Source organism: Sprattus sprattus (genome assembly GCF_963457725.1).
Source record: "Sprattus sprattus genome assembly, chromosome: 4".
In the NCBI taxonomy this organism is placed as follows: Eukaryota; Metazoa; Chordata; class Actinopteri; order Clupeiformes; family Clupeidae; genus Sprattus; species Sprattus sprattus.
Window position 1 is genome coordinate 30577634 of NC_137923.1, and position 22032 is coordinate 30599665.

Consider the following 22032-nt stretch of genomic DNA (forward strand, 5'->3'; position numbering starts at 1 on the left):
AGTAATCACTTTCATCAACCTGCCAGCCTAAATCTCTCATGCTCTGCTTCCCAAATGAGTCTCAGTACAGAGACCGTCAACACAGATAGAGTCCTTGTCTTTTGGGGCAGAGGAAAATGTTATCACAAATTACAAAACTAAGGACAGAACAGATCCAACCGCATCTACCTTGCTCAAGTGTAGCCATTCTGTTTTAGCTGGTGTTGAAATCCCAGCTCTACCCACAGCTTACTGATTGGGCAGGCAGAAAAACTGCAACTGCATCAATCCACTGGATTAGTACAGGAGTCACTGGAGGGTCTTTATACAGGTGCAGTCATAGAAAACTGAGCAGAGAGCTGACAGGCTTTCTCAAGAGAAAAGACGTTACAGCTCCTCTCAATTCAGGGTTCAGTAAGAGACTGATTCACAATCTAGATCCATGGTGATGATGGTCAAATTTGGCCAGCTCCAGTTAACAGAACATGAGGCAGTAAAGCTGAACTGAGTGTGATGTGGTATGTGCCAATTAGCAATGGACCCAAACTAAACCAAACAGCCACCAGACCACCACACTAATGCTGAGGGATTAACAATGATGAGTTTAGGGACAACATCTGGATGAATCAAGGATTACTTCACAGAGTTGCGTAGGTCACAATGAACAGCATCTGGACGAATCAATGACTTGTTTCACAGAGTTGCGTAAGTCACAATGAACAACATCTGAATGAATCAATGATCAAATCCTGCTGCCATTGAATAATCTGGCAGAAGCAGATAAATTACTTTTGAGCTAAACTGGACTGAACCAAACATAAACTGAATGACTGACAAATATGAATAGATCCCTGCCTAACACAGAAATGAAGAGCACATGTGATACATTCATGTAAACGGCATTGCACTGCATATTCCCAAGCCAGGCCGGTCACATTCTCACTATTTTTAATGGCTGACAGTCTATTACTGGGTAAACTTTCAACAATTGACTGTCAAGACTGTCTTGACTATGGTTTTGCAAATGATGAAATTGTCTTGTAATTCTGTTCAACAATGTGATGAAAATAATCCACCGAGGGAATACAGGGTGAGCGCACACACATCTGGGATGGCTGGGAGGCATCACAACACACGCCATGTTTTTGGTTGTCCTGTGTCAAGTCAACAGCAGGAGGTGGAGGCATTGTAAAGTAAACACTTCTCACTTCTCACTTTAATTAACAGAGTCGATATGCATCTGCTTCCTAACCCGGACACACATCCAGAGCAGATGTTGTGTGTAATCAGTCACTGAGTGCAGGATATGGATATGTTGTGGTGATCACTGAGTGAAGGATATGGATATGGTGTGGTGATCAAATGATCCCTGGTGTCAGTGGTTGTGCCTGACATGTGTGGATTTCTGCCTGAAATGGAGGAAACTCCTGGCAAAGCACCAACAGGTGCTGGACCTGCCACTCTGTCAGTAATCTGTGCTAGACATGCCAGCTCCCTAATCCCCCCCCCCCCAACACACACACACACACACACACACACACACACACACACACACACACACACACACACACACACACACACACACACACATATACAGACACACACAAATAACAGAGCGGGTGAAATCCAAGATTAAAAAATCCGAAAAAAAACACCCTCCTATCTAGCCTGACGATGTCATACTCATAATTCTAGTCAGAATATGAGTCTGAGACCGAACCATTGGGCTGTGATTATGGGGCGTGTTTCAACGAACCAGGAAAGAAAATTCCTCTTTGCTGAATTGGATACCTAGAACCAATCAGAGCAACGTAGTATTATTACCATCTGATAGATTAAACTTTTACCTGATCCCGTAGGAAGGACGGCAAAAACATATTTTCAATCGACAAATGCCTTGATCGCGTTTCTCTGTTCCTCTTTCAAAATGAATGCGCTGTCAATATCTGTTGAGATATGCCTGCTCACGTTACTTAATTAGCACTCAAGGCTAGAAGCTACCATTTGTTTCAATGTTTTTTTTTGTCTACGCGTTAGCATAACCGATCAATAATGGTCTAGAGTGCTTCAGTTAAGACCTACAATCTTTGGCAACACTCGTTTTGCGTATACACAACTAACCGAGTCAATGTAGACATAAAAAAAGTCGTGTAGATAGCTTAAATCATATAAAATATGTCCCACTAAGCTCCCGAGACGGCGCCATCTTTGTCCGAAGTATAGGCTATTCTATCTATATCTGTCCATCAACGTATAAAGCCCACCCTTACAATTGTATTGGTCAGATCACTTTTCGGTGGGCTTGAATCCCTCCCAACTAGCTCGACTCCAGACTGAATCTCCCAGACCAAAAATGTTGTGGGCGGAGTTCAGGCTGGTATCCAGGCTACCTCCTATCCCTAGCTGCTAGAAAATCCAATCCTAACAGATGGCTCTCACACAGTAAAGTCACACAGTGGAGAACCTCAAAATCATCCAGATGAAGAGGCAGGCGATGTTTCAATCACCAGCAAGTCAACTATGACAGGCCACACCAAATGTTTATTAAACGTAAACCTGCTGCATATTCCTGCTGTCAGTTGTACTGAAAATGGCAGTAATCAGCAAGTATTCAAAAGATTTTGATAACAGCAGAATCTGTCCAAAAAAGTGAGTTCAGTTAGGAGACTGAAAGGGAATTTTTAGTTATGTGAATGGCCTACTATTTCCAAACAACAGGTTGACGTAGGCGCTTCATTGTGAGAATTTCCACGGTTCAAGTTTCACACAGGGCTGGGGAAGGCAATGCCTGAACCTTGTCTTTGTCTCTGGTGTTACTCAGCAGGATTATGCGGAAGCTTATCCGCGGGCTAACGCTCTTATTAATCCCACAGCCAATCCCTCTGATTATGCTGGAGGCGCTGGAAGAGAATAATGTCAGACCTATTTGGTTATCTGTCAGACTTTTTTCCTGAGACCCTTTAAATGGCTAACCATGGACCATTATGATCTCATAGAAATAATTTAACATCAGGATTGCAGAGAAGTTGAATGCCTGTGGGCCCTGATTCATAGCTATTTGCATGCATTCTCTGAAAGGGCGCTAGATGGGTGTGAAGCCTTTGTGGGACAGGTGTGCTGTTTCGTGGCTTTGGAGCCAATCATATCAACAGGAACCCTGACATGTGCTGTGATGACAAGCCACTCATTTGTTTGGTTCAAGTCCAACAGACATCATTGCATGTTATACAAATGTTTAAACTGTTCATTTGTCATCATGAAATGATAAAGTAAGTCATGTTGAATTGATGAAAGCGGTTCAAATCGCCAAAGTGTTTTCACTGTCTGTTGATAATTGTATTCACTGTCTGCTGACCATTTTATTAACTGTCTGTTGACTGTAATTGCAGAGCCTAGCAATTTGGTAACATATTTTGTTGATTCAAATGTTTAGTCAATTTAGTACCTGAGTGGTCAACGTTATGCTGTCAAACTGTCGAGAGATTAGACCAGATGCGCCTGCCAGAAGATGAGAGCCAAGATGCAGGTTACATTTAAAGAAGAAAGTGACAAAACACCTTCCTCAAAACTATTTCCATGCAACGCCTACCTTTTAGATCCGATTAAGGTATGTGCATTTGTTATAAAATGACCAAATAAATGTGCCCTTGTAATCAAAATAGCTTTACACGATGCCCTTCTTTGTTGTGCGTAGGAACCTGAAGATCCATCTACCAAATTAGGGCCCCTTGTGTGGACAGTCACTGAGACACTTGTGAAGGACAAAATCAGATGCATTATGCAAACAGCAAGTTATGACCAGCAATTCCATCTCCATACAGATATAGTCAACAGGCACTACACTACTGATCAGAACCACCAAATAATTCTCTAAACGCACACATCCACAATATGTTGCCATGGTATCAGCTCGACTGAGAGCCCTCTCATCAAGGGGTTGCCTGCTGGGGCGTGCATAACCAATAACTGCACTGTCAACATGGGTGATTGAGTGTTGACTGCTGAATTAAACAGAGCGAGATGAGACAGCACAACCTCTGAATAGGGTCATCGGACAGCATATGAATAAACGATGAGATCCGCCTCAGACCATGGCTGAAGACTCAGGCTTAATAGAGGAGCAGATTTAAGGAGGCTTCCAATCCAACACCTTTACATCAGCACTCAGGAACGGTCAGAAAAGACAACTAAGGCAGGAAGGTACACTGAGACAGGAAGGAACACTGAGTCAGGAAGGAACACTGAGTCATGGCTCTTCATGTGGTAGTCCAGAATTACTTTTTCAATTTGTAAATGTTATTTTCAAAAGTGGCAACAAGAAGTAGTGGTAGAAGCAGGTGAATCATGCAAGGATCCATCCTTACATGAAAGGTGTATTATTGTTCAGCACAGTATGTCATACATACGCTGAAGTGGCATATTTTTTATTGGTATCTACCGTATCTTTTCTGGTGTCTTTGAAGGTCATTTTTCTATGGTCTGCAATATTTGCTTTTCCATGTACGCAATGTGTTTTCCTCTACAAAACATAAACAACAACAAAGCTATTTGATCAAAAGAATGGATGCCTGTTGTGTTTGTCTGAGTGAGGCCCATGTCCTCGTCTTTTCAATATGGATGGGCAGCAGCCGAGGACATGTGAGGGGGAGGGTGCCTTTACCTTCGTACAGCCAGTCGCTCAGACCGTTAAACACCACGCCCTCTTCCCCGGTGGACACCAGGCGAATGGTTCTGTCGTTCACCGCGGCTCTGTAGTAAATGTTGTTCTCAAAGATAAAAATCTGCACAGGGAGAAAAGGGCATCATGTCAGTCCCTTTATGTCAAAGTTATCGTTATCAGCCACACAAACTTCATTAGGTTTCCTCCGGTAGGAGGTAACCTATTGTTATTGTAGGCTTTCTTATTATTATGTTGCTGCAATGGGAGTCAATGGCAGCCCATAGAACCATATGGTAACTTTTTGTGAAATTTGGCACACTCATTAAGGACAGTCCCTTCTTCCTTCACACCAAGTTTCATGGCTCTCATTACACCACTCTAGCGCCACCAACAGGGCAAAGTTGGACTTTTGTAACACACACAACTTTTGAACCGTATTACCGATTTTCAAAAATGAGGTACCATTGGATTCCCTGAATCAAGACGAATTAAACCCAACCTATGGCGTCAATTTCCGGTTATATAGATTTTCCGCTATTTCCGGTTTTATCAAAAACCTTTGAAAGGCTTCTCCTCCTACAATTTTTGGCAAATCTTCTTCAAAATCACCAGATATGATCTTCAGACCTAGCCTCACAAAAGTTATGGAAAGAATTTTGATCCTCACAACCGTTTGTCCGGTACAGCCACTCAAATTCAGCATAAAAGTCGCCAAACAGGAAGTGAAGTCATATCTTGGCAAATCTCTACACCAAACTTGATATGTCACTGGAAGACACTACAACATGTTGCCATGTGCAAAGGCAACTTTATATCTTAAAAAATGATTGATATAAAGCAAATTGGATAGATTGTTAACGCTAAAATAATGCTTTACACATCAACAGGTCAAAAAGTGATACTCCGATTGAATCACAAGTTCATGTGAAGACACTTGAGAATGTTTAGAACACAAATCTGAAAAAAATTTGACTGTAAGATGAAAAGAAGATTTTTGGTGAATATTTGAAATACGCATGCTTGGCTAATTGCTAGGGTGTTTCTCAAGTCTGCCTCTCTGCCCCTGCCCCTCTGGTCTTGCACGCGTGTGCGCTCCAGATTCTCTCACACACACACACACACACACACACACACACACACACACACACACACACAGGGACAGGGAAAGGGACAGGCTCCTTTGACACGTGCAAGCACACACACACATCATTTAAGAAAATTTAGGGATAACCACACCCCTTCTCACTCTTAGCTTGAAGCCATGGCCCTTGAGGATCTTCAAAGTAATGCATTTGAAATGTAACATCCCATTGGCAAGTCTGCAGCATGGATCTTTCTATACAATGACAAATTGTCACAAAAATACATTTTTCCCTGGTTCGCAATGTCTGGAGGAGGAAACCACCATCGCTGCTTGCAGCTATATTTTTTGTTTTGTTTTTTGATATTTGTTTTTGGGTCTATGTTCTGATGCGACAGACAGTTCTGTATGCTGACAATATATTATGTGGTTCAACATACGTTAATGAAGTAATGTGAAAATAATATTCAGTTTTGCTGTGACCCTGCTATTTACATCCTTGGCCATAGTGCAGTGCTTAAGGTTTATCTGGGTTATGTGAGGGACCTTCAGACAATTTCAATTGAGTTTAAATGAATATAATTTTAAAACGTAAAATCTACAGTAGTTTCCTGGTAACCAGCTTACAATAGCTACAATACCAAGGTGATGCTTTTCTCAAAACTCTTTGCAACTGACATAAGTCATTAGCATAATCACAATGAAAATTGCTATGTGTATTGTTAACATTCAGATTATGTGGAGGCAATATACGTCACAAGTTCATCTGTGGTTGGAATCTACGTCACCAGTTCATCTGTCACTTCAATCTACGTCACCAGTTCATCTTTGGCTGCAATCTACGTCACCAGTTCATCTTTTGCTGCAATCTACGCCACCAGTTCATCTGTGGCTGCAATCTACGTCACCAGTTCATCTGTGGCTGCAATCTACGTCTCCAGTTCATCTTTGGCTGCAATCTACGTCACCAGTTCATCTGTGGCTGTCTCTTATCAACAGAGGTCCCCTTTTTTCTGTTGCACTGTTCCAAGCCCTGAAGAAAGCGGTGTGTGAAAATGCAGGGTGATGTATGCTACATGGCCTCATTCTTAAATAAGACAGCTCCTCCACACACCTGGACCAGAGCCAGCACTTCACAGCTGCTACATTAGCCTTGTCACAGTTTCAAGGCTGACTGACAGGCAACGAGTGGCAGCTGTGGTGCCTGTGTGTGTGTGTGTGTGTGTGTGTGAGAGAGAGATAGAGAGAGCGAGAGAGAGAGAGAGAGAGAGAGAAAGCGAGAGAGGGAGAGAGGGAGTGTGTGTTTGGGTGTATGCGTATGCATGCACTTCTGATTGTGTGTGTGTGTGTGTGTGTGAGAGAGAAAGAGAGAGAGCGTGCATCTGCACTCCTGAGTGTGTGTGTGTGCGTGTGTGTGGGAGATAGAGATGCAGATGCACTTCTGTGTGTTTGTGCGTGTGTGTATGTGTGTTTGTGTGTGTGATGGGAGTGTTGTTTGATGGCACATATCCCAGGCTGTGGGCACCAGACAGACATCTCTCAGTGCCAGCTGGGCATGTGCTACTGTATACTGGGATGCCTGTGCCACTCTTAAGGGTTTGGGCATGGATATTGGTCATCGCACAGGCCTGGTTTATTTCATGCCCATTGCATTTCAGTTGTTCTTGTGAAGGAAAGGGTCTTTAGCAGGAAAGGGAACTCGGAACTCGCTGAACTAGGATGAAAGCTGTGTCCTGCAGGGGGACGCATCTATTTATGCACGAGGGAAATCATTTGAGGTTAAATTAAGAAAAAAATATTTTCTCTACTTTTGCCCCTTATTTTATTTTCTGCATAAATAAGCAGATAGCGGGGATAGTACAGCGAGGTCATCTCATGAGACTTCTTTGCCACTAGGGAGTGTGCACACTAGCTGTCAAAAGAGGTGACATGTCCTTACATGCTAGCTATACTGAAACACCCCTGATGCGTGCAATCACAGATAGGGCTGTGCAGGGTGCTGTGCCCTTGCCATTTTGTCATGCTACAAAACAGCTTCTCCAGGAAGAGGCACGACCCTTCACCAGAGGCAGCCTAACATCTAGAGTTGTGTCAGAAAAACCACACAAAAGTGTTGTCATTTCAATGTCTCATTCACTCAAAAGAGGCTCCTTTTTCATTATCACCTCTGCACCTTAAAGACACTGTGGGCTGAAAAGACTCCAGGTTGAAGGCAAAAAGAAAAGTGAGCAGGAGAATGAGAGATAATTGAGCTCAAAACATTCTGTGGCAGTCTCCGCCCCTCTGAGGTACCCCCAGCTGCAAAAGGGGCATTTCTGACGCAGTTTTTTTTAGCACCAATCAATAAACTGAAAAGTCCGCTTTTTGAAACAGATGCCTTTGAAGGAACCTTTTGTTGCTTTGAAAACCTCGGTTGCCATCTCTGTTCAGCTGCTGCCTCAATGGGGCCTCAATGCCACACGCTCGTGAGAGTGAAAAGAGAAGTTTTCAAAGAATGGCATTACAGGAATTGGCTGTGAAGAAGTGTATGGCTCTCTCACCAATACGCCTGATACATCGCAACGCAAAAAGAAGAATGGCGAAAAAGCAAGGGTAGCTGGGAGAGAAAAGAAACACGCTCCCACAGGAAGAAGAGAGAAAACAAGTTAATCAAAAGCCACCTGAAAGAGTCTGAGACGCTGAGGTGTGTGTGTGTGTCTGTGTGTGCATGTGTGTGTGTGTGTCTGTGTGCCTGTCAAGTGTAGGTGCTTACATACAGTACCTGAAAATGTGAGTGCTTCAAAGAGAGTGATGAACATGTGTATGTGTGCTCACATGAGAGAGAGAGAGAGAGAGAGAGAGAGAGAGAGAGAGAGAGAGAGAGAGCAGACATATATGTACTGTAAGTACAAAACACTTTTCTTTGGGGGGTTTACTTTGGAAAGTACAAGAGGGAGAGACATATGTACTGTAAGCACAAAACCCTTTTCTTTGGGGGGTTTACTTTGGGTAGTACAAGGCTGCTCCAAGGTTCTTTCAAAGGCTAACGCCCTTTCACTCTGTAGCTCTTGGTCTTGGTATTTTCTCTCTTTTATCTTTTCCTCTCCTCTACTGGCTCCTTTCCAACTGACACCCAAACATCCCTCTCTTAATTTCTTTCCCTCCAACACACAAACATCCCTCTCTTTCTTTCACTTTAACACACAAACATCCCTCTCTTTCTTTCTTTCTCTCTTACACACAATCATCTCTCTCTTTCTTTCTATCCAACACACAATTATCTCACTCTCATTCTTTCTTCGCTAACACACACAGCTGTCTTTCTTTCTATTTTTCTTTCTCTTTCTTTCTTTCTTTCTTTCTCTCTTTCCTTCTCTCTCTCCCTGGGGTGCTGCGGAGTGGGTGACCTTCAGTGCGGTGCCTTTGAATGTTGTGTTGACTAATTGCCCATGGCTGATGGAGAGAGAAAGCAGCCTGATGCCCAGACTCCAAACGCTCCTCACCATGATCTGGGCCTTTCCTTCCAGCGCGCTCACAGGCTCTGCCACCACAACCGGTGGTGTGCCTGGGGCATGAAAAAAAAAATGTATTCTGGTGTTATTATGAAGGGTGAATGTGTCCGAGCTATCATGTCATCTCGAGCCATGGCCTGGCATTTTCGGGAGCCATGCCACCACAGTGCCATCTGCTTCTTCATCTGTGTGGTCTACCATGGTATTGTTGCCGTTAGCACCGCGGCCCACGGTGATGAGGGGTGCGATGACAGGTGTTATAGAGGCCTGGGCACCAGAGGGCTCCCAGTCCTGAAACTGTCCTGACCCCATTAGCACCACAGCTCAGGTCCCACATTACACACATTCAGTTCAGTGATTCACCCACATCATTAGATATGCTCTGAATGGCATACAGACTTGTGCATACAGTGCATGTGCCAAAGGCTTTTTGCCTTAAATCAGATAGGACAGTGAAGGTTTGGACAGGAAGTGAGAGGGAGAGAAGAGGTGGGGAGTGGGATCGGGAAATGAGCGCGGGTGGGATTCGAACCTGTGTCCCTGTGGGCGTTTAAAGGCACCCAGTGCAACTTTATGTAAACATTCAATGAAAAATAAACATTCAATTTCTAGTCTTTTTTACACGTAGTAAGTTTCATTAACTCCATACCATTACATATCGACATTCAAGGAGCAAAGATGAGACGTCGTTGTGTGGTGAGAACTGATAGAAAATTGTAAACAACAACAATCGCCGGTGAGGAAAAGCCATTTTTCCATTGACTGGAAGCCTGCTTTATTTATTATAGGTTACAAAAAATAAAGAAAATGGCGGCGATTGTTGTTGTTATCGATTTTCTATCAGTTCTCACCACACAACGACGTCTCATCTTTGCTGCTTGAATGTCGGTATGTAATGGTATGGAGTTATTGAAACTTACTACGTGTAAAAAAGACTAGAAATTGAATGTTTATTTTTAAGCCTCGAAAGTTGCACTGGGTGCCTTTAAGCCCATATATGGTCAGGGCTGCTGCTTGTGCCACAGTGCCCCCCCCACATGTGCCAAACTTTCATTGGCATCAGCATAAATTACCCTCTGAATTACCCTCAGCTGTAAGGTGGGACTGAACCTTGTGTCACACGGTAGGGTTAGAGTCAGGGTATAACAATGGCCAGATGTCTGTTGAAAGGTAGTTCAGTTTGTTGAATATTTGGCAGGTAGCTACTTAGTGCAAACATTTTTTTTGTTATAAAGTGTTGCTGTGCTGAGAAAGGGGGGACTCACCAGCTGCTGGCCCTTGGGACCCCACCCTGCGTACTGCAGCTTACTGCTACGCACTTCTGACGGGTTCAGAGGATAGACGTCTCTGCAAAGTTGTAAAATACAAATCCGATCAAAGTCAGTCTTTCTCCCTACATTTCTCCCTCATCCTTTCCATCTATGTAGGAGCGTGTGTGTGAAGTGTGTGGGGGCGTATATGTCTGTGTGTGTGTGTGTCCAGTATGTAGTTCTATTGTAATATATATTCTAATTCTAATGTATACTACAATACTAGAATTCCTACAACTCAATGTTTAAACACAAAGGGTGTCTACCCTAATACATATGAAGCTCTTTATGTCCCTTTTTAGCTACCCCTCTTTCCAGTAGGCATGTGGTCATATGGATAGGCCTTTTCAAATGCCACAAGGTGGCAGTGTAAACAAAACTGTGCAAGACACTGCTTTCATGATTTAGATGTCCAATGACGATTAAAGGAGGACAATCAATTAGCGTGCTTCTAGAAATGTTTTTCCTGACGTGAGACCATAAAAATACCTAGGGGTGTTGTTGTGAGAGTTTTATGATCAACAAATGCTTAGTGGATCAAGACCTACAGGAAGTTGGTATAAAACACTGCTAGACTGGAAGTGAATACTCACGGTGTGGAGAGGCTACAGATGATGTAGTCAGCCATATGGGAGTGCTGATAGATCTGAAAATATGAAGAAAGATCAATTATATAATTGCGCGAAATGTATTTTGCATGATCTGAAAAAATCTGCATGAAGGGTCCTCTCCTACACTTTTATACTGCTCAGATTGGTTGATGTTAGTCTGAACCAAACTGACATTTATCCCCACGTGGTATTTTATGTGGCATAAGGGACAAAATTCAAAACCTCTCGGGAAATCTTTTCAAGCCATAAATTCGAAAGCATCAAAAAAGTGTGAACGAAACTAATGGCACATCCAAATCTGCAACTGTAGCACATCCTTAACAGTTGTAGTTGGATGACTGAGTCAGCGCTGCATATCTGGTGAAAAATAAAGACATGTTTCTGAACCCTTCCTTAGTATATGTAGTATATAGAAATAAAAACATGTTTCTAAACCCTCCATGATTATATGTATATAGAAATAAAGACATGTTCCTGAAACTCTCCCTGAGAGCTTGAAGACTCACAGGCTCAATGTTCAAGGCCAGCAGCACGTATGTCATGTCAGGGGACACCTGGTACCTGCTTGCTGAATGTCTCTTCTGTAAAGTGAAAGAAGACATCAAATCCATAGTTTTAAAAGTATTTTTTGGAGTTCTCCTAAAACCATCAAAGTTACAACAGACAAGACAATACTGGACAAACAAGAAAAGATGACACATCTTGACTCATTTCATCTTAATTTGCCATAACAACCCCGTGACTTGTTTGGAATTTCTCTTGGCATGCTCACAACAAACAGCAGAAACATGAGACATGAGAACACACCACTAAGCCATACACACATACAGACATCTTGACTCATTTCATCTTAATTTGCCGTAACAACCACTAAGCCAAACACATAGCAAAAACGGCCACTCACAAACATGCTGCCCTCCACCAACACGTCTGTCCTGTTGGTCTCCACGTTGAGTTTGACCAGGTCTCCGGATCGGCTGCGGTACAACACTTCATTGTCTGTGACAGAAACAGAGGCCAGATGATGAGCTCTCACAGCAGCTACTGAATGGCACCATCATCCCACTTTGAACTGAATTAAACTGTCAGTCATAAATGGTAAATTGTGATCATGATCATGAATCATTTAAAAAGAGAAATAAAAAACTTGTCGCGTCATGAGAGACGGACCACCTGTCATCTTACTGAAACAGAAGATAACAGAAGATACAGTCCTACAGAAGATAACACTCAGAGAGACAGTAGCTACGCTTTGACAACTCTCTCCTGTGTGTGTTATCAGGCCAATTGTGTCTTATCGCCACAGTGATCTACAAGGTGTGTGGTCTAAAGTGGAGCTGAGGAGTAGAGTATGAAAACATGAACTTAAACATTGGTCTTTGGGTTATTGGGATTTGATGTTACTTTTCAGACTTCAGCAGGGAAGAAGCTCATTTGTTAACAGTGTCCTAGAGCGCAAGGCCTAAATACATGGCAAAAATCTGTGAAGAAGAAAGAAAAGACTGCACTGGCTGAAATGAACATTTCTAATTGAAGGTCTCTGATCCTTGATGTTCATTTAACAACATTATTGAATGCAGATGTAGCTTTTCTTTTCTTCTCAACAAAGTTTTCTTAGACATATACTCAAAACATATGAGCGCAGACGTTTGCAGTGGATGATTGATGATTCGCCATAACACAGTTAGGCTTTAATGTGCTTTTAGATTTCTTGTAAAAAGAAAAATAATTTTGAAAAAAAGTAAATATTATATTATTTATATTCAAAATATATGTACTTCCCCTCCCACCCTGGTTTCGGTCACAGAACTGAATTTAGTCTTCAGCCATTCACTGTTTAAAATGCAGCTCAACTGTTTCTATAGGCTTATCGTTCAGTCATTTGATATTGTTATTATGGCAGCAGCACACACAGCACATCAGAGTTTGCGGTATCTACCACTGTGTTCCAGGAAGCACTTTCAGTAGCATAGGGCACTTCACCAGAACATCCTTTCATCCATGCGTGTATTCATCCGTCTCAGGGTTACAGCCTCCATTTAAATGCAGATGCAGCTGCTGAATTTATTTATTCGGGCAATTAATGATTAATTGCTGTGAAAAGCCCCGACGTGGGCTGCCAACACACTGGAAACAGATACCACCTCGATGAATAATCGAGACGGGGACGCTTTTAAATGGGTGATCAAGGCCACGCAGTGGGAGGGGGTCTGGGAGGGAGGAATGGGGCTGTGTCCCTTGGGGGCCCTTCGCCTTAAATCGCCACGGCGCCTGGCAGCATCCACAGGAGACTCAGAGAAACGGATACATAAGCATAGCTGGGGCACGCTTTTAAATTAGGTTCCATCATGAAAAAATAAACCATCGAGCGGGATGGATATGTTGCTTGTATTTAAAATAAGAGCATAGCTTAGAATATGAAAAGGTTGGTGGTGATGGTGACATAACTCAGAAAAGCCTGTCTTTTTCTAAAAAAGATGGTAGGAATTGTTTACTGATCAAAGTCTGTATACAGAGCATATAGCACTGAAGTGGCACACAGAGTCCAGTGTTCCCCACACAACACTGAAAAATAACCCCCACTACTGCTCCCATGCAATTGTGTTGTGCACATTTCAGCACATTACCCCGCAACCTCCTAATGACTTTAATGGACATAAAGTAAATTTATTCACAGAGGTAGTCCATTATTCACCAACCTCATAACACAAAAGTCACTGGTGAAGTTCCACATTATGCCTTTATAGAATTCAAATGCAATCCTATATAAATGTAGTGTATTATTTTGATGTTAGTGTATTTATAGTGTATTTAGTGCATTTATCACTTTTTATATAAAAGTGTATTATTAACACAAATGTTTTAATTTTTTCGTATGTTATCTTTTGAATATCATATTTTTTGCCACTCGTTCTCAGGAAAAGAAGACTTCAGTGCCGAATTAACACCACGGTACATATCCACCTCACATTCAACATAGATGAATGGGATATTGACTTGGATACTTGAGTATAAAGTTGTGGTAGTGCACTGTTAGGCCAGCCCATTAAGGCAGATTTACCCTGGGAGAAATATCACAAGTGGCGCTGATCTCTAAGAGACCCAGGCATATTAAGTACATTCCACATTAAAAGTATGCTAATAGTCTTGTTTGAATTCAACAACAGAACAGTCTACTGAGAGGAAAACGGCTAATTGAACTCATAAACAAACTCGCTAAATTTGCTAATGAGTTTGTGAAGCACAGACATGCTAATCAGTGCTAATGGCACATGCTAATGGGAGGTAGGCTAGCTCTTGAGAGGCATTGCTGAGAGGCAGGTCTGTGCAGAGGCAGAAACTCTTGTGGTCAATTATCTTGACCCACCTGCTTTGGAGATTGCCCTTTGGCCTGCTCTTCAAACTTGACCCGGTGCCAGACATTTTCTCTGACTTTTCTGTCTTACATAATTATCATAAGGTGTCAGCTTATTTAAGTCATTGGCAGTATTTGGTTTGTAATTCTTTGTAATAACAACCTTAAAGGTCTGAGAAATACTTTTCAATTGGATTTACATTAACATTATCTGTATAATTCTTTAAAGAAAAGTCAACTTAGCATTTGATTACTATTGTATTATTATTTTAGCAGAAATGGAGTTCAATTCAACATTCTATTAAATTCCATTCCACCATATACTGTGTGAAATGCAGTATGACTGTAGACTTCCCTTTTTAAAAAGTTATGAAATACAAACGTTACACTTGATTGATTTCTATTCTCTTGATGTTCCATTAGTTCTTCTGACTTGGTTGTTGAAGAGAATTCTTAGTCTTACAATTATTAATATTCTAAGCCCCTTTGCCTTCACAATAGCACACCCATAATAGCACTAGAGTCTTCTCCTGTAATGTTTTATGAGGTTAGAGAATACGGAGCAAGGCATCCGAGAGCATCTCTCAGAACAGAATTCCTCCAGACCCATTTGTGAACTCTCTCCTTTAACTCATTTTTCAATCAGCTTTAAGTCAGGGGACTTGGTCCCTCTCCATCACAGGGGACTTGGTCAGATCCTCCACTATAGTTAAATCGAGGTCTTTTCTGCATAGCCATCCTTATTTGTGCGCCAAACGCATCTTCAGTGTTTATCGCCATTGAGCTTTATTTTTGTCTCATCTGACCCCAAAACCCAGTTTCAGTTGAGGTTCCAGTAGCATCTAGTTAACCCCAGGTCATTTGTGGTTTAGTGAAAGTAAAGGCATTCTTCTGGCACACTTTTCAAATAGTTTTCAGAGTTTCAGAGTTTTCACTCTGACCTTCCAGGCTGGTATTTGCATCTTCTTACAGTAATGGTTGGTTTTAAACCCTACACTATTGCCCTTGGGGCATTTTCAAGTGAGCAGCTGGGTTTTGTAGCCACGGCCTAATTCATGCACGTCAACAGACTTTTACTTTATTTTAATAGCTAGTTCTACAAGTCATGTTAGCAGTGAACAATTAAGAAATAAAATGTCAAAAGCACAGAGACTGCTCTGTCTGAGCCACTTGCCTCTGCTTCTTAATGCCACAATAAAAGGGGGATTTATGCTCGAGGTGCTTACGAAATACCTGACTGAGATTGGAGATGAGAATTTTAATGGTGTCAAATGGCACAATCTCTCCTCAGACGGGCGCGGGCTGGCAAAGCACAGAGAGTTCAGTGCTCAGAAAGGAGCGAGGAGGTCGGAGGGGGGTCGCCAAATCCGACAGCACTTACCGCTAAGCCACGTAGCCTCGGGATCGTGGATTTGAAGGTCTTTGCTGAAGACGTGGTCCACCGTTATCTTCTTCTTCCCCGCCAAGCTGTCATCCACATCTACAGGTAAGAGGAAAGCATATCGACTGTATTAGGTCACCCTGTCTTTTCCAGCTCCTTTGGCTTAATGACAAATTACGGAATGATAGCAATGAGTGTATCCTTATTCTTAGTGAGAAGTTGGTAGCTTGGGTCAAAGAGTCATCATTAGTATTGTGTATATATTCAGAGAGCAGGTATTCAAACCTACTTACTGATAACTGAAATTGCTACACTTCCTACTTTAATTCAAACTCATGACTAAAAACAAATGTAATGTGGAAAGATCAGCCTTTTTTTCAACCATAAAACACACCCGTACCTTGAACCCACCTTTCCCTCAAAGTATGGGTGTTTCTGGTTTAAGGTTTGGAATCAGATTTGTACACCGAAACTGGAACAGTCAGGGCAAATACAGCCATTAATTACTTGATGAAAGGCTGAAATCAGATGAATCACCGATGAAACATCATAGAATGGACAATGTTACAAAGCCAATAGGTTCTGTGGATGCAGTAGTTATGGGGTCTGCAGGTTCTGTGGATGCAGTAGTGATGGTGTCTGCATGTATCCTTAATGACAGCTACTTCTGTAAAGGGCTTAATAAAAGGCGCTGCGTAACCCAGGACCTTTTGTAGCAATGGAGTTTCTCAGCTGTGACAACATGAAAGAAGAACACTTGTAGCCCTCGACAAGAACTTAAGCTTCGCTCACCTATGGACCCATTCAAGGTCACCTATGGACCCATTCAAGGGCACCTATGGACCCATTCAAGGTCACCTATGGACCCATTCAAGGTCACCTATGGACCCATTCAAGGTCACCTATGGACCCATTCAAGTCAGTGGGAACCAAACATTATAGAGCAGCATGAAGCAGCTCCACCGCGTAGAATCTTTGGTTGGTAACATCCCTCAGATACACAAGCTTGAAAGGTCTGCCAGCCAAGGTTGCCTTTTTCCCCAGCGATCCATTTGTTCATCGACCATGATCATTATTGTCACTTATTCCACTGTAACCTGCTGGGCCTGTGATGGACGTGGGAGCAGGGGCGCTGCCAGGATTTTTGGGCCCTATGAAAGATTCTAGGGGAGGGCCTTGTTTGCGCGCACAGCGCGCGGCAATTTTTTGAGGTGCCCATTTGAAATAAATCTTCATTATCAATGATAAATATATTGTATAATGGGCTGAAATGGAAGGCACCCAATGCATTCACTTTAATTATGTCAAATTAAGATTCACTAGCATTAATAACTGATTATAAAAACCAACATTCTATAGGTAGGGACTGATATTATTGTTTCGAAATACTAGAGAGATATATTAATGCAAAGAATAGAGAGATGTCGGTAGTTATTTCTTGTATTTCGAATTTGCTCGTTCACACTAACAAAATAGCTAGCTAGCTTGCTAGCTTAGTGTTAACATAGCCCACTACATTACAATATTCCCTTTCATTAACCTCAAGTAAACCTACATTTGAGCAGGTAACAATCGTTAACAATAACAGATACAGCCACATTCTGTAACTACCTGTAGGCTACTTACAATTTCACTCCTTGCACCGTTTACTTTGAGCTAAACTCCATGGCTATAATCCTGGCTGTCTTGAAGAGACGTTAGGCAGAAACAAATACATTGTAACGCTGGTTGCACAGGTTATGCAGACGCAGACCACTTTGATTGACTGACACACGCACACATTGTTCAAATCATACGCTGGACACTTTATTAGTATTTCTACATGGGTTTAGATAATGATCAGGCTATAATAAGACCACATCGGCTATGTAATCGCTGACAACCGGGATGATTTCATAGTGGTTGGTGTAAACATATTAGCGTCCCGACAGGTTTTTGTCGGGACACGGGACACGCAACTCAAAATCGGGAGGGTCCCGGTAAAACCGGGACGTCTGGTCACCCTAGGTTAAGACCTGACCTCAGCCAGCCCAGCCGCTCTGTACACCTGCTGCCTGCCAGTGCCAGGCCAGCATCTCGCATTTCGGATGCTGTTCGATTCAACGCATCGCGCGTTGCGGCCGAACCATTTCGCAAGAGCTCAGGGGGAAGGGCAAATGACAATATGTTAAATCACTAACGAAAACGTTATGGAAATCGACAGTTGTGAGTTTAATACGTTTATTTCCAATTACCATTTCTTTGTAATGAGACATTTAAAAAAAAAAAAAAAAAAGGCAAGAATATTAATATTGTATTATTAATTGCCATCCGCGGGCCGTGGGCCGTGCTGCGTTGGGCTGGGCCGTTAGAATCAGTACCACCTTTCCCCGCCAATCAGCGCCCCTGCGTGGGAGTGCAGCTAATCACTGGCCATGGGATTTTGGTAATAGGTGGCATTCTCTATCATATTTAGCCTTGTTCGGTGAACTGCATGTGACTTTATTGTTTTGTTGATCAGTCAGTCAGTTAAACAGAAAGCAGCAGATATGAGTGCTGCTTGGCAGTCAAATACATCAATCATATGACCTGAGAGGTGATTTTGGAATTTTCTCAGTAAACGCCTCTTTCCAGCCCTCTTGTGTCATCTCTCTCTCACTTCCAAGGCACTGTATTACAGACTGGATCCTCTATTCATACACACTGGATCCTCTATTCATACACACTGGATCCTCTATTCATACACACTGGATCCAAACAACCAAATCCTCGAGGGCCCAGTGCTGGTGTGTCTTTCCCTCCAGTCAATACACGTTCGACCAGCTCTCCCTCTCCCTCTCTTTCTTTCTCTCAAACAAACAAACACACAAACATACACACAAACATACACACACATCACAACATGTCTCCCTCCTCTGTGTTAAAAAATTACCACAAAGAACAACTCACAGGGGACAGAGTGGCTAGCCAGCATGTGTGGCTCACTCCTCTGTTGACTGACTATTGATCTGCCCTCATCGATCCAAATCAGCAAGGACCTTTACAGGGTTTAAAGGTGCAGTCTGTGATTCCGTTTAAAAAAAAAAAAATTAAGGTTGTTGATATATGTGCTCAACAGCCATTTACACCTCTCCCTTCCGTGCCCCTGAAGCAGTGTGCTGATTGGCTGGGATTGTTTACAGTTCGGTCCGAGGCACTATGTTTGTCTCCCGTTTACAGAGCTTTTTTGAATGGACAGCTAGAGGACCGTGAAGAGCAATTCACTGAATTTGACAAAAAGTGTATTGGATTAGAATTGCAGACTGCACCTTTAAGCCTTTCACCTCACAACCTAGTCCAATTGGTGTATAATGCCAGGGGACACCACGTCTGGCAAGCGAAAGATAAAGTACATTAGGGCTGCAACTAACGATTATTTTGGTAATCGATTAATCTATCAACTTTTTTTTCGATTAATTGACTAATCTAACGATTATTTCCATACATTTAAAAAATGATTCAAAATGTTGGAATTTGAATTTCAAATGTATTTCAGTAACAAGTTAATACAAATGTAATCATCATAATAAATACATTAAATAGTAATACAAATTAAGAGTGCAAATATGCTAAAGTAAAGAGAAAGTGCAAATAAAGTTTAAAAAGTAAAGAGAAAGTTTTAAAAGGAACTCAAAATAGCAATCAAGCCTCTGCAAGTGCAACATAACTGAGCTGCAGGTGACATTCAAATTCAACATATGAAAAAAAAAATCCACAATCTTTTGTTTGAAGATTGCTAAGTGGAGGAGGTTATCTATTCAGAACAAACGAAAATACAGGCTACTCTGATAATTCACTGATTTACCGCATTGCACTACATAACTGAAATAGCGTTAGCAAGCATCCTCCATGAGACGTTCTGTTTTCAAACATTTAAGAGTAAACCTTACAATAAATACTGTAGTAGTACTTCTTAAATTACTAATAATTGACCATCATTGAGAAAAACTTTTCTGTTAGCCATATCTGATATGTAGCAGCTGCTAAACCAAGCTTTGTTTATTGTTTCCATGGTAACATGAGCCATCTCAGAATAATTCGCTTTTCGCAGCTATTTTGCACTTCCTATATGCAATTCCGAATGAAAAGTACCGGTAGCTCTGTTAGCGTCTGCAAAGAAAAAAAAAAAAAGAAAAAAATATTATTATTATTTTTTTTTTTTTTTAAATATTATATGACGCGTCGACGACACAAATCCTCGTCGACCATTTTTCACAATCGACTTAGTCGATTTCGTCGACTAATCGTTGCAGCTCTAAAGTACATAGATGGGTCAGAGCAAGTAAATTGAGAGAGACAGGCAACAGACTATGTGAACGGGAAACTGGTTTCACTGACCAGCTCATGGCTTAAAGTCTTTTTCTTCTTAACAAGTTACAATATAACTATGACTCCATGACTTAAGTGTATGTGAAAAGTTAGCAATTTAGTTCAGAGGACCATTAATATAGGTAAATGCCACCTGTACGAGCTCTTCGTGTATAAATGTAGAGCCTGATGTCAGCGCTGAAGTTAAAGACAGTGGGCTCTGCATCTTGCAATTCTTCAGAAAAGATTTCTGATGGGGCTTTGGGCTACTTTATTGCAGAGAGAGTGGGCTGAAATCAGCATAAATCTCACAGCGAAAAGAGAAAACATTATTGCTTTATAATTTCACATCTAAGTAGCTAATAGGGAAAACCTGGCAAATGAACATTAAAAAACACTGGGAGAGAAAAATGGTTCTAACAAGCTGCAGAGGCACTTCTGATGTAGTGCCAATTTGACAAATGACCAGATCAGTTATGATATCATAATCTACCCTAAATGAAAGCGCATCATTATCATCATCATCATCCACATCATCATCTTCATTAAAGTCCCATTAGCAACCAGAATAACTACCTATCATCCTCTCGGCAATATCACAGGCTCAAAAAACTACTTCCTGTGGCTTTGTATGTATGTGTGTGTGCATTTGTAAGTGTGAACGTGTGTTTGTTCATGTGTTTTAAATTGTGTGCCATCATCACTGTTATGATGTCTCATGTCCACTCCTTCCTGTCTTATATCTCCTTTCTCTCTAGTTGTTATGGCTTCTGCTTTAACCAGAGTGCCCACTCTTGGAATCTGTGCTATGGCTGATGTGATGAGCATCAGTGCAACTCCTCAGCCCGCTAATGTGAAGTGTGTGCCTGTGCTATGGCTAATGTTAAGTGTGTGTCTGTGCTATGGCTGATGTGATGTGTGTGTTTGTGCTATGGCTGATGTGATGTGTGTGTTTGTGCTATGGCTGATGTGATGTGTGTGTCTGTGCTATGGCTGATGTGAAGTGTGTGTCTGTGCTATGGCTGATCTGAAGTGTGTGTCTCTGCTATGGCTGATGTGATGTGTGTGTCTGTGGTATGGCTGATGTGAAGTGTGTGTCTCTGCTATGGCTGATGTGATGTGTGTGTCTGTGCTATGGCTGATGTGATGTGTGTGTCTCTGCTATGGCTGATGTGATGTGTGTGTCTGTGCTATGGCTGATGTGATGTGTGTGTCTGTGCTATGGCTGATCTGAAGTGTGTGTCTGTGCTATGGCTGATGTGATGAACACAGTGCAACTCCTCAGCCCGCTAAGGTGAAGTGTGTGTTGGCCGTACTCGGGGTCAGCAGGATGACGGAGGTGACGATGAGCGAGCAGATGAACAGGATGACCAGCAGGGCTATGGCGATCCCCTTCCAGTTCCTCTGAGGCGGACTGCTCCCCACCAGCTCCTGACCAACACAGAGACAAACAGATCGCCAGGGTCAGGGTATCGCGGTTGTCACGTAAAAGTCATGTGAAAATGCCTGTAGTGTCATGTCACATTTTTGTTTTGGGGAAACTGAGAACATCAAATGTACTGAATATACTCCTCATTTCTGATTTAGGACACTGACTTCCATGTCAGTCTGATACATGACTACAATCTGCATCATTTCTGCACAGAGGCTAAGGCTAATTATAGACGCTAAGGCAAATTGAAATTTGACAAACATGGCACATTCACAGTTTTAGAGGCCATGAGTATATATATGAGGAAGTGACTCAGGCGGGTGTTCTAGCCCGCTGACATGCTGTGATGTACACTGTGGTTCACATGTGACACCTCTGTGTGGCACAGATTGAAATGTCAACACAA

At 42.1% G+C, this 22032-nt stretch overlaps 1 protein-coding gene across 1 annotated transcript in view; it reads right to left on the reverse strand.

The window, feature by feature from the left end:
* dpp6b (dipeptidyl-peptidase 6b) overlaps positions 1–22032 on the reverse strand; it is a gene marked incomplete at both ends in the record, with an annotated part of 84069 nt that overhangs the window by 12766 nt on the left and 49271 nt on the right. Inside the window, 7 exons of the mRNA XM_080838075.1 lie at positions 4640–4760; positions 10477–10558; positions 11115–11167; positions 11639–11713; positions 12037–12131; positions 15869–15967; positions 21511–21625. Coding sequence (XP_080694201.1) covers positions 4640–4760; positions 10477–10558; positions 11115–11167; positions 11639–11713; positions 12037–12131; positions 15869–15967; positions 21511–21625 — 640 coding nt within the window. The remainder of the gene's footprint in view (positions 1–4639; positions 4761–10476; positions 10559–11114; positions 11168–11638; positions 11714–12036; positions 12132–15868; positions 15968–21510; positions 21626–22032) is intronic.